The following is a 13769-nucleotide window of genomic DNA, read 5'->3' on the forward strand; positions in this document are numbered from 1 at the left end:
ACAAGATTTCATTTATTCAGAGTTCAGAAACTCTGGAAAAGCAAATCTTTGCTCTTAAAAGTCATGAGCGTGGCTGAGGCTGAGAAGTGATTGTGGCTAGAGGTGGCCTACTGGGGTACTCAAAATGTATTGTTTCTTGATCCAAATATAAAAAGATGCACCCTCCTGGAGTAAAATTTGAACCTGATAGTAACTAATTTAAAATATTTAAAAATAGTAAAATGAATAGTATATTATGGAGGAAAATTTGAAATGTGTATGGATTTTTTAAGATAAAATTTCTGAATCAGACTTCTGGGGGAAGAGATTGTTCCCTGTTGTCTGGAGTCTTGGATAAATTTGAGAAGCACTAGGATTTATAAAGTTACAGGGGATTACCTTTGTCCTTTAAAAAAAAAAAAAAGCTGTTGTCACCTAAACTCTGGAATAATGGTTTTGAGTGAATGTGTATCCCATCTCTGTTTCTTCTCATTAATCCATTAATTGGATTCTTTCTTAATCTATCTCCCCCCATCTTGATTTGATATGTCTCAGTATACTCATGCTTTATTTACCTTTTTTTTCTGAGAGTGATCGTTTAATCAATCGGATGGTTCCTGGATGCTTCATTTAGAGCTCTAGTTTTCAAACTCTTGGTCTCAGAATCTACTTACTCTTAAAAATTGAGGACCCTGATGAGCTTTTGTTTGTAAGAGTATCTCTCAGTATTTATCCTATTAGAAATCAGTGCTGAAAAGTTAAGAAATTTTTATTAATTCACTTAAAGATAGCAAAGATAAACTCATTATATGTTAATGTGAAAAACAGTATTTTGAAGTATAACTTTTCTAAAACAAAAAAAATGTCTTACCTTCTTCGATGTTCAGTCTTTTCATGGTTTTTGTCTTAGTTAAAGTATATGAAGAAAATTTGGCCCTCCTGGTGGCTCAGTGGTAAAGAATCTGCCTGCAATGCAGGGAGACACAGGTTCAATCCCTGGGTCAGGAAGATCACCTGGAGGAGGGCATGGCAACCCACTTCAGTATTCTTGCCTGGAGAATCCCATGGATAGAGGAGCCTGGTGGGCTTTTGTTCATGGTGTCACAAAGAGTCTGACACAACAGAAGTGACTTAAACATTCACACACATGAACAAAATCAGGCTTTAGACAGATGTGTAATTGGAAGGAGGAGTATTTTAATAGCCATTCAGATTGTTGTGGCTATGCTTTGATTTATACCAAAACATGAGTGGCAAGTTTTTTTAAGGATTAATTTGCAATATGAAATTTGAAACCACATCAGTGAACATTGTATACTGTATTAGATTAAAATACATTAATCTAGCTTGAACTTTGAATTCCACTTTTAGCCCACTGTTTGATGATTTTGTAACATCATTGGTCACTTGAAAAGTACTAGTTTACTAAGTATTGCAGAGCTTCTGAATTGTTGACACATTTCATTGTGCAATATCAAAAATTCATATTTGTTAATGTCACTGACCCTGGAGAAGGGCATGGCAACCTACTCCAGTATTTTTTTTTTTTTTTAATTAAAAAAATTTTTTTTTTTATTTTTCAGTGGGTTTTGTCATACATTGATATGAATCAGCCATAGAGTTACACGTATTCCCCATCCCGGTCCCCCCTCCCATCTCCTTCTCCACCCGATTCCTCTGGGTCTTCCCAGCCCACCAGGCCCGAGTACTTGACTCATGCCTCCCACCTGGGCTGTTGGTCTGTTTCACCACAGATAATATACATGCTGTTCTTTCGAAACATCCCACCCTCACCTTCTCCCACAGAGTTCAAAAGTCTGTTCTGTACTTCTGCGTCTCTTCTTCTGCCCTGCATATAGAGCCATCGTTACTATCTTTCTAAATTCCGTATATATGTGTTAGTATACTGTAATGTTCTTTATCTTTCTGGCTTACTTCACTCTGTATAATGGGCTCCAGTTTCATCCATCTCATTAGAACTGATTCAAATGAATTCTTTTTAACGGCTGAGTAATATTCCATGGTGTATATGTACCACAGCTTCCTTATCCATTCATCTGCTGATGGGCATTTGGTTGCTTCCATGTCCTGGCTATTATAAACAGTGCTGCAATGAACATTGGGGTGCACGTGTCTCTTTCAGATCTGGATTCCTCAGTGTGTATGCCCAGAAGTGGTATTGCTGGGTCATATGGTAGTTCTATTTCCAGTTTTTTAAGAAATCTCCACACTGTTTTCCATAGTGGCTGTACTAGTTTGCATTCCCACCAACAGTGTAAGAGGGTTCCCTTTTCTCCACACCTTCTCCAGCATTTATTGCTTGTAGACTTTTGGATAGCAGCCATCCTGACTGGCGTGTAATGATACCTCATTGTGGTTTTGATTTGCATTTCTCTGATAATGAGTGATGTTGAGCATCTTTTCATGTGTTTGTTAGCCATCTGTATGTCTTCTTTGGAGAAATGTCTGTTTAGTTCTTTGGCCCATTTTTTGATTGGGTCATTTATTTTTCTGGAATTGAGCTTCAGGAGTTGCTTGTATATTTTTGAGATTAATCCTTTGTCTGTTTCCTCATTTGCTATTATTTTCTCCCAATCTGAGGGCTGTCTTTTCACCTTACTTATAGTTTCCTTTGTTGTGCAAAAGCTTTTAATTTTCATTAGGTCCCATTTGTTTATTTTTGGTTTTATTTCCAATATTCTGGGAGATGGATCATAGAAGATCTTGCTGTGATTTATGTCGGAGAGTGTTTTGCCTATGTTCTCCTCTAGGCCTACTCCAGTATTCTTACCTGGAGAATCCCATGGACAGATGAGCCTTGTGGGCTATAGTCCGTGGGGTCGCAAAGAGTCAGACATGGCTGAAGCGACTTAGCATGGATGCATGCAATGTCTCTGATGTTGTCTGAAAGGGTCTGACGTGCCTGTGGTATGGATATAAGTTTCCCAAAATTGAAATTTTCAATAAAGATTTTTGACTTTTGTTTTTGGCAGCAAACATGATCAGTTAATTTTCTTTGACATTCATTTTTGTGAAAATGTCTGCCCAGTACTTAAGTCTGAGTAATCATAGTTTGTCAGTCAGTTATTTGTCCAAGTGAAAATGATGATCCATGAAAAACATAGCTAGTTCAGCTTATAAATCGGTCACCCAAAAGGCATTCCTAGACCCAGCATTGCTTTATATATACTTCCCATTTTGCTACACAGGATATTTAAAAGATGGTTGTTTGAGGGTGTTGTTTAACAGAGGTGACTTTTTATGCTTCATCAAGGATAGTTTTTTTTTTTAAGGATAGTCTTAAGTGAAACAGACCTTGTTTTTTTAAACTGTGAGTACCTTGTGGTGAAGAATATAATGACTAGTGCAGTTGGAGCCACTGCCTTCATTTTATCCACCATTGCTCTTGCAAATGTAACCCAGTGGGAAAAACTGAATAATGTCTTAGTGTTGCTAAGAAAATAGTTTTAACCTTGGGACCCAGAGGAGTCCACTGACCACACTTTGAAGTCTGGTTGTTTTAGGGGTTTGTCCTTAAAGTTACATCAGACATTGCCTGTACAAAAAGCATTAATTACTAAAAGAATGTTTAATGACAGGGTTATTAAAAAAATTATGTTTGAAACATGCTACAGCACTTTTCCTTCCTTTGAAGATGTTTATCCTTTCCCTGTAGGAATGTATACTGTCAGGTATAATGTCAGTGAATGGGAAGAAAGTTCTTCACATGGATAGAAACCCGTATTATGGAGGAGAGAGTGCATCTATAACACCGCTGGAAGATGTAAGTACTAGAGTGAATGAAGGTGCCTTTTGTGCTTTGAGTCCTTTCCTCGTGAATCTCTACTTTCTATGGATGATTTCAGTTCTGTTTTTTTAATAGATTATCTGTAGTGTCATAATTTCTGGGAGCTCCTTATTTGGGGCTTGTAGAAGAAATGTTCCACAGTCACCTCTGTTGTCAGTCAGAGCAGGTACCTGTTGTCTCTTGGAGGTAATAGAGTGTAGACTGGATGGGGTGCATGGGGGCTACTTCTTGATGCAGACCTGACACACACCAGTGCTGATCACAGCCACTCAAAAGATTTTATCCCTGTGTTTTCAGATGGCAAATAGTTTCTGTGGGGTTTCAATCACAGAGCTGGGCTGAGAGAACCCAGGTTATATGACTCCAAAGCTTAGTGCCCTTTTATTTTATTGAAATATAGTTGATCTACAATGTTGTGTTAATTTATGTTGTACAGCAGAATGATTCCGTTAACACATATGTTTATATCCATAGGCACATATTCTTTTTCATATTTTCTTTATTTTATTTTTTGGCTGATCCCATGTTGTTGTAAATTTCATTAAATTTCAGCTGAGCTATTTAAAATCCTAAAAGATGATGCTGTTAAAATGCTGCACTCAGTATGCCAGGAATTTGGAAAACTTAGCAGTGGCCGTGGGACTGGAAATGGTCAGTTTTCATTCCAGTCCCAATGAAAGGCAATGCCAAAGAATATTCAAACTACTGTATAATTGCCCTCATTTCACATACTAGCAAGGTAATACTCAAAATCCTTCAAACTGTGCTTCAACAGTACGAGAATCGAAAACTTCCAGATGTACAAGCTGGATTTAGAAAAGGCAGAGAAACCAGAGATCAAATCACAAACATCCATTGGACCATAGAAAAAGCAAGAGAATTCCAGAAAAATATCTATTTCTGCTTCATTGACTATGCTAAAACCTTTGACTGTGTGGATCGCAGCAAACTGGAAAATTCTTAGAGATGGGAATACCAGACCCCTTTACCTGCCTCCTGAGAAACCTGTATGCAGGACAAGAAACAACAGTTAGAACTGGACACAGAACAACATTCCAAATTGGGAAAGGAGTACTCAAGGCTGTATGTTATCACCCGCCTTATGTAACTTAATGTGCAGAGTACATCATGCAAGATGCTGGGCTATATGAAGCACAAGCTGGAATCAAGATTGCTGGGAGAAATATCAATAACATTAGATACGCAGATGACACTACCTTGATGGCAAAAAGCAAAGAGGCCCTAAAGAACCTCTTGATGAAGGTGAAAGAGGAGAATGAAAAAGCTGACTTAATACTCAACATGCAGAAAGTGAGATCATGGCATCTGGTCCTAACTTCATGGTGAATAGATGGGGAAAAAGTGGAAATAATGACAGATTTTATTTTCTTGGGCTCCAAAATCACTGGGGACGGTGACTGCAGCCACAAAATTAAGATGCTTGCTCCTTGGAAGAAAAACTATGGTGGACCTAGACAGCATATTAAAATCAGAGCCATCACTTTGCTGATAAAGGACTGTGTAGTCAAAGCTATGATTTTTCCAACAATCATGTATGGATGTGAGAGTTGGACTGTAAAGAAGGCTGAGTGCCAAACAATTGATTCTTTTTCAATTGTGATGCTAGAGAGTCCCTTGGACAGCAGGGAGATCAAACCAGTAATCCTAAAGGAAATCAACTCTGGAAGAACGGATGCTGAAGCTGAAGCTCCAGTACTTTGGCCACCTGATGGTGAAGAGCTGACTCATTGGAAAAGACCCTGATGCTGGAAAAGATTGAGGGCAAGAGCAGAAGCGGGTGGTAGAATATGGTTCAATAGCATCCCTGACTCGTTGGACATGAGTTTGAGCAAACTCTGGGAGATAGTAAAGAACAGGGAAGCCTGGCTTACTGCAGTTCATAGGGTTGCAAAGAGTCAGATATGGCTTAATGACTGAACAGTTAGCAACAACATTTTTTATGGCTGCATAATACCCCATCATGTATATGTAAAACATCTTTTTTATCCTTTCCTCTGTTGAGGGACATTTGTTTCCAGGTCCTGGCTATTGTAAGTCATGGTATAAGGAACTTTGGGGTGAATGAATGTATCCTTTCTAACCACGTTTTTCTATGCTTCAATACTACGAGAATCTAGAACTTCAGATGTACAAGCTGGATTTAGAAAAGGCAGGAACGGGATTGTTGAACCTTGTGGTAGTTGTTTTTAGTTTTTTAAGGAACTTCCATACTGTTCTCCATAGTGGCCTTACCAATTTACAGTCTGACCAGCAGTGTAGGAGGAATCCGTTTTCTCCACACCCTCTCCAGCATTTACTGTTTGTAGACTTACTGATAATGGCCATTCTGACCAGTGTGAGATGATACCTCATGTAGTTTTGATTTGCATTTCTCTGATTGTTGAACATTTTATCATGTACATTTTGGCCATCTGTGTCTTTGGAGAAATGTCTGTTCATATCCTCTGTTCATTTTTTGATTGAGTTGTTCTCTTTTGTAATATATGTGAGAACTTGGGTTCCCCCCCGCCACCCTCACTTGGGGTTTTTATTGAGTGAAACTTTTGTTTCTTTTGTTCCACCTTAGCAATAGGATTCATGAGTTTGAGTGAATATTAAATTTTAAGTTGCAAGCTGCTTTTTATCTGGAGTCTCAAACTTTGCAGAACCAATACTTCAGTAACAGTTTGTTCTGTATTCTTGCTAGTAAAGAGCAGACACACACCAGCTCTGCAATATTTATTTTACCATTTATTAGTTTAGTAATGTATTTAATTTATGGATGTGTTAGAATATTGCTAAGTGGCCTGATTAAAAATGAAATGCCCTTGTTGTCCTTTACCTCATGTTGGTGGTATTTAGCTATATCAGAATCACTTTATCAAAAATAGTTGCATAATGAAAGTTAAATTTTGTCACATTATGGGTGTTTTTGTTTTGGTTTTAGTTATACAAAAGATTTAAGATACCCGGAGCTCCACCAGCATCCATGGGCAGAGGAAGAGACTGGAATGTTGACTTAATCCCCAAGTTCCTTATGGCAAATGGTAAAGAATTCCAACTTAAATTTGTGACAGGACATTGACTCTGATTTAAAAGTAGAAAGTAGCTGTTGACTCTTTAAGAGAGTATTATTCCGGGTAGGTGGATGTGGATTTTGTTTAATGGAACAGTATGGTGAGTAATAGGGACTGTTAAAGACTTCAAGGGTCAGTAAGTTAAGAATGGAGGGAGGAGGCACTGACTTATCAGTAATTCGTTTTGGAGAAACAAAATTATGCTCTGGCATCATACCCTTCAAAATTGTATTTGTAACAGACTTTCCTTTGATACTTGGTGACAATCTTAGATAACTGGGCCTTCAGAAACATCCATTTTAATATTTTTCTAGTTTGTAGGCTTTCACTGTTATTTTTTCATTTTAATTGTTGATATTTTTAATTAGAGCAGCTAAGTATCTATAAATTGCTGTGATTTTAGCATCTTTTTCTAAGAGATTGAAAAGCTAAATTGTAGTCTATGTCCCATGAAAATGTTTGTGCCACCCTTTCCCCCTTGGAATTTGTGTTCTATAGTTTGTTTCAGTGGAAAGATCTTATTTGAATTTAATCTTGAATTTAAAGTTAAATAATTGAATATTTTCTTGAGGTTAATTGTAAATACAAAAAGTTTATTACTTAAATCATTAAAATTAGAAAACAGATTAGCAGAAAGGAAATAAAATTTGCATAACCAAAATCTTATCATCTTGAAATATGGTTAATATATTGGTGTATAATCTACCAGTTTTTTTTCCCCCTTTCCCAGTTAACATCTTTTTCAATCATTATACTGTGAATATTTGAGAGAGAGAGGGAGGGAGGGAGGGATGGAAGTGGGGTGGAGTGGTGGGGGGATGGAAGAGAGAAGTTTCATGGTCCACTCTAGGAAGTATAGCATGAGGATTCAGGCAGGGCTCTTTTAAGACATTTCCTTTATATTGCCAAATTTTACTTCTCACTGGTAGACTGTGACTGCCGCTTCTCCAGTACCTTTACCATGCCCAGATGCGATTCATTTTAGGTTTTGTGAATTTTGTCATACTAAAAGATGGAATAATGGATTTTTAATATATATCTGCTTACTGGAGAGTGAAATGATTTCTAGAGTTCATTGGCTTTCATGCCCTTTAGTGCTTTCTGCTTTGCACATTTTTCTATAGACATTTTTGTGTTTTTCTTTATTAATGTAATAAAATAGCTCATTATAAAGGTTGTTAAATGCCCTTTTAAAGTATGTTGAAAGTATCTTTTCCAGTTTGTCATTGGCCTTACATATAATTCTTGTGTTTTACTTCTGTACAAAAGCTTTTAGTTTTCATGCAGTCATTGGTTGATCATTCTGTTACTGGTTTTGATTTGAAAGGCTATCTTTAAAATTTCAAATTTGGATAGCTACTTCTAATGGTATTATGGTTTCTTTTTTCCACTGTATAAGTTCATCTATTTTACTGAATGAATAAATTTATTACCTTGTTATTTGAGAAGTAGGGATAGAAATTTGTTTTTCAAATTGACTGATCAGTTGTCCCTCAGCATCATATATCTTTTCTACTCTGATTAGGAAATGTTCATCATGTATTAAATTCTTACATGTGAGTCTCTGTTTTATACTGATTTATGGACTAATTAATTTACAGTATATTGAAACATCTGACTGCATAAAGTTCTCCTCATTACTCTTTTATTCTCAAAAATTTTTTTCTGATTGTCCTTACATGTTTATCCTTTCAAATGAGTTTTAAAATAATTTTGTTTGGTTTCTCAAAGAAGTTTACTACTTCTAGTATACCAAAATGTTTTTTGGTTTATCCTAGATTTTTCTTGATCCAAAACTAGTCTTCATTTTAATAAATATAAACTGACTTAGAAACTGAAAAACACAAATTCCTAGAAAACTTTGCCTGAGTTGCCTCTCTCTAATATGCAGTAGGAACCTTAAAGAAACCCAGACCTAATTGCAATAGTACTGTAATTCTAGACCTCATACTTCTAATAATTATTGTATAACTTTTACAAAAGCAAGTTGATATTCACCTTGAAGTTGTAACATTTAAAAAAAAGGCTAAATTTGCCAAACAATAGGTCTGCATTCTGATTGTCCTATTAGAAATGGCTTTGGGGACTTTTGTAGGAGCTAATGGATGATGCTAAGAAAAAATTGGAAAGCCATTAGTATCAGTAAACTACTTTTCTTTCTGCTAACTTTTGAAAGTAGTAAGGTGTAAGTAACAGTTTGAATTATGTGACTCCTACAGGTCAGCTGGTTAAGATGCTGCTTTTTACGGAGGTCACTCGCTATCTGGATTTCAAAGTGACTGAAGGGAGCTTTGTTTATAAGGGAGGAAAGATCTACAAGGTTCCTTCCACTGAAGCAGAAGCCCTGGCATCTAGTAAGTAATTTCATATTCACAGAATATTAAGACTTTATTATGGAAAGGGATCTTAGGGAGAAAATTCAGTCTCCTGCATTGGCCATGCCGTCACTCACCCAGTCAACACAGTCATTGGATGTCTGTTACCTGCCAGATGTTGTTCTCAGCAGTTGACAATATGTCCGTAAACAAGAGGTTCAAAAGTGCCTTCTCCTTTGAAGCCTGGAGAGCTTTTATCTGGGAGCCTGTTGCTGGTGAAGCTGGACCTTCCTGGGTCTAGGGTCTTTCTTCAGATGAATAATTCATACGCATCGCTGGCAGTGTTTCCCCTGTGCTAGGCTCTGGGAGACGCTTCACATTCTTATTGATTTGTGAAGCCTTCGTTAGGTAGGGTTTCCAGTTTATAGGTGAGAAACCTCAGGCCTGAAGTGACGTAGGAAGTGAGAGGCCCAAAGGCACAGGGACCCTAGTGGGATGCTGGAGAGCCCATGAGCTGATGGCCGTCTGCGCTGGCTGCCAGTGCCGCTGTCCCGCGGGCATGTCTGGTCCCTGGTACTGTGCCCCCTCTTCCAGCATCTCTGTTCCTGGGAGTTCCCAGTGAGGATGGAGTGATGTTATTTCTTGCCCCAAATCACTTCCTCTACTGGCTCTTGAAAGACTCTGAGTTAGCATCTTCTGTTCTGAGTCTTATTAAATAGCAAACACCCCTAGAAAAGACCTTCTTTCCTTTTAAGGTGATTTTGCTGCCATGAGAAATGAGCAGTTTGAGGAAGGATAAATGTGTATAACTAAAGGGCAGATAAATTTTCTAAGTGCTGTAGGAGTTCAGAGGAGGGAAAGATTTGCTTTTGGAGAACAGGAAAAGTGCCAGTAAATTCTCCATGAATTATTTTGGCATTAAGAGTGTGCAAGATTTCTCACCTAAAAACCTTGTTTTTTTGGCGGTTCCTCTAACTCCATTTATTTACTTCTTACTATTAGGGGAGAAAATATTGGGCTTAAAGTGTTGAAAGACACTCTAGCTAGAAAGTAGAAACTAGCACTAAGGATGGTAGCTGGGTTGAGAGTGACAGGTGGTGAGGAAGGAGCAGTTCCTGGTTGAGTGGACGGAGTCCTTGCTGTGAGCCTGGGTTAGAAATCAGTCTTGTCAGTGATGCGCATCTTAAAGTGTCCTCATAGAAATCAGGGTCCAAGAGTTTGAAGATTCTTTTAAACACCATTTGTGGTATGATATTTTATTTAAAAGTTTTACACTCTCTTGAGCTCTTACCTATATTAATAGCTTCAGCCACCTCCTTAATTTAAAAAAGGTTGAAGGATTTAACCTTTTGAGTTTTATTTTTCCCTTTTGATTTAATATTTTCAAAAACAATTACATGACTTGAAAGTCAAAGTTATATTAAAAGATATATTTAGAGTCTTGTTATTACCTTTGCTATTCCATTCTTTCCACTTTGTTAGGTGGTCATTTTTACTTAATTTTGAATTATCCTCGTGTTTCTTTTTGCAAAAATAAGCAAATGTATTTCATCTATATATATGTTTTTTTATTTCATCTGTGTATTTTTAAGGTTAGATTTGTTGAGGTTTAATTTACGGACAATTAGGATTTACCTGTTTCAACATAGATTATTATGAATTTATGCTAAATCGCTGTCTTATTTGTCAACTGTTTGTATTAATGGATAGGATTTTGAAGGTGGAATGACAGGAAGGACAGTTCTAGGCAGAATGAATAAACAGGATAGGAAACGTGTAGACAGTGGGAAGTTCAAGAGAAAGATAAAGCCATTGTTTATCCTTTAATAATAGCTAACATTATGTACAGGCACTTGTGCACTAATTATTTGTGTGTATTGTCAAAGTTGATTTTACATAGCCTTTCACAGCAGCCCTCTGAGATGTGCTATCCTTGGCATATACGTGAGGGAACACTGAGGTGTACAGGTGTGAAAGAACCCATGAATCTCATAGCTCAAGACTAGTGAGAACTAGTTTGAAGCAACGTTTGTCTGACTGAAGAACCCCACAGTTAACCCCTGAACTATGTAAATACATAGCTTTTCAGATATTTTAACAGCTGCCGCTCAACCTCTTAATTCTTTTTTTTCCTCTCTGTTGCACTCCATGGACTGTATGACCCCATGGACTGTAGCCTGCCAGGCTCCTCCGTCCATGGAATTCTCCAGGCCAGAATACTGGAGTAGGTAGCCATGCCCTTCTCCAGGGAATCTTCTTGATCCAGGGATTGAACCCAGGTCTCCCACATTGCAGGCACATTCTTTACCATCTGAGCCACCAGGGAAGTCCATGTAGTTTGTAAATACATAGTTTCTCAGATATTTTAATAACTGGCACACACCCTTGAATTCGTTTTTGCACTGTGCTGCACATTTCCAGTGCCTGTGGTTGTTTCTCATATAATATGCTGTCTAGTTCTCTTGGCCACTTTTCTTTGAAAATTCTGACTTGCCAAGTTTATCGTATATATGACAGAATTGAGCCAGACCAGATCTGATGCTTCAAATGTTGTATGCCGACTCAGTTTCAGTGGAACTTTTACTTTCCTTGGCCAATATATTTCCATTAACATAGCCTAGGTGGAGATAATGGAGGACGAGGAGTCTGGTGTGCTGTAGTCCATGGGGTTGCAGAGAGTCAAGCAGGACTGAGCGACTGAACAACAACAAGAAGCCTAAGTTTTTGTTGGGTTTTTAAGGAGCTGTATATAATGTTGGTTCTTGTGGTAGGTCATGATGCCAACTAAAATCTCAAGGTTCCAGTAAGTATTTGTTCATTGGTCAAATGTTTTAGTCAAGTAAACGTGAAAGATATTTGGCCTCTAGAGTAATGTTGAACACAGATACTTAGAAAAGTTGGAGACATTTTCCTGAATAGCTTTGAAATGTGTCCAGCAGAAACTTGTGTCCTCAGCTGAATCTTTAGCTTGCTTGTTCTCACTCTTCCTGCTGTGAGGCATCTGTTTGTCAGGGGCACCTTTGACAGCACAGAGCCAAGTGACCGGGGGCTCCTGGTGGTCAGGAGGTACGCCTGCCTCAGGGCCAGCTGCAACCTGGGGTGAGGCTGTGGAAGTCCACCGTTGGAACGACGCAGTGTGTGCTGTGTCTCGGTGCTTTTCCTGTGACATTCATTCTACTCCATTTTTTAATTCTCTTGTCAAATGTTACACCTGTTAATTGGAGTGCTTTTTCCTTTTCTCTTACTGAAACTGCTCTAGATTTTTGTAGCTTTTGTCTTGACATAGCTGTCTGTTTTGGTAAATAAATCTCAGTGTGCAAGTGCATGAGAGAAGGTAAACCCATTTGAAATGAAGTGAATGCACAACTCAACGGACTAATTGTGAAAAAGAGTTTTTGTAGTCTCTTTATCATATAATTTGAGTATTTTCTTTATATATTGTGTGTCCAGTATATGAATGTCCACTTCTTTTATAGTCACTCTCATTGGACATAAATTAGTTGGAGTGCATATTTATTGGGCACTTGTTATACAGCAGGTACCCGACTAAGAAGGTCTGGGGTAGGGAGGGTGCAGCAGAGGAGATAAAGTAAACAGAAGTGCTTTCCCGTTTGTGCTTCCATTAGTGGGAGGCTGGCTGTGCATGATAAGGAAAAGCATTTCAGCTGGTGATATAATCAAATATAAAAGCATATCAGATGGTGTTGGAGATGAAAGGAGAGGGTGTGGGCAGGTCTGCTGTTTTAAATAGGGTGACCAGTGAAGGCGTCATCATATAGAAGGAGCTGTTATAAAAATTACATTGTAGGAAACAGTACGTGAATCTTTTAAATTAGGACCTTTTCAGAGTTAGCCTCGGGTCTCTCAGATGTTGGCGATCACACGGGGATTTGGTTCTGACGTGAGGACTGGAGGAGCAGCTTAGAGAGGCTCCTTTGTGTTGGGAGAGGGTCCTGTCAGCCTCAAGGCTTGGAGGAGTCGGGGAGAGGAATCAAGAGGAAAGAAGAGAAAAGAAAAGAATGGGGAACTGAAGGAAACACAGTAGATTTTCATTTTTATTTTAAAAGATGCTATACGGTAACTCCAGTTAGTTATTGGTAAGAGCTCTAGATTCCAACAGGTGCGTCCACCAGAGTGACTCCTGAGTTGTAAGTGCGTTGGCGTGGTGACTTGTGTTTTCTTTGGCTCTCACACCTTCCCCCGACGGCTATACTTGTATCTTAAGTAGCTTAATAGACTATTTCTTTTTAGCCTTATGCTTTTTACTGTGTATGCATTCTGTCCATTTTTTAAAATTTAAAAGCTAAAATGTAGTCAGGTGTCATAAATCGTCTCATGATCATTTTAATTTTCAGGTTTGTTGATTTCAACTATTGTCTTGGGGGGAAAATGTTTAAAGTATCAAAATACTCAACTGTCAGTGGATATAAAAGAAATGGTTTAAGAATTTTTATGTGAAGCTACAGTTGTTTTTAAAGTAGCTATATGGTTTAAGAAAGGGGCAGCAGGAGAGGGACCCAGGAAACTTTCTTCTGTTTTGACCTTGTCTTTCTAACAGCTGTTCACAGCAGTGGGAATCCTGACTGGTAG

The 13769-nt window shown here is 38.1% G+C and overlaps 1 protein-coding gene across 1 annotated transcript in view; it reads left to right on the plus strand.

Moving 5' to 3' along the window:
- GDI2 (GDP dissociation inhibitor 2) overlaps window positions 1-13769 on the plus strand; it is a 29246-nt gene that overhangs the window by 7383 nt on the left and 8094 nt on the right. Inside the window, exons 2-4 of the mRNA XM_065921370.1 lie at window positions 3656-3763; window positions 6735-6834; window positions 9084-9218. Coding sequence (XP_065777442.1) covers window positions 3656-3763; window positions 6735-6834; window positions 9084-9218 — 343 coding nt within the window. The remainder of the gene's footprint in view (window positions 1-3655; window positions 3764-6734; window positions 6835-9083; window positions 9219-13769) is intronic.

The sequence above is a fragment of the Muntiacus reevesi genome, chromosome 2 (assembly GCF_963930625.1).
Source record: "Muntiacus reevesi chromosome 2, mMunRee1.1, whole genome shotgun sequence".
Classification (NCBI taxonomy): domain Eukaryota; kingdom Metazoa; phylum Chordata; class Mammalia; order Artiodactyla; family Cervidae; genus Muntiacus; species Muntiacus reevesi.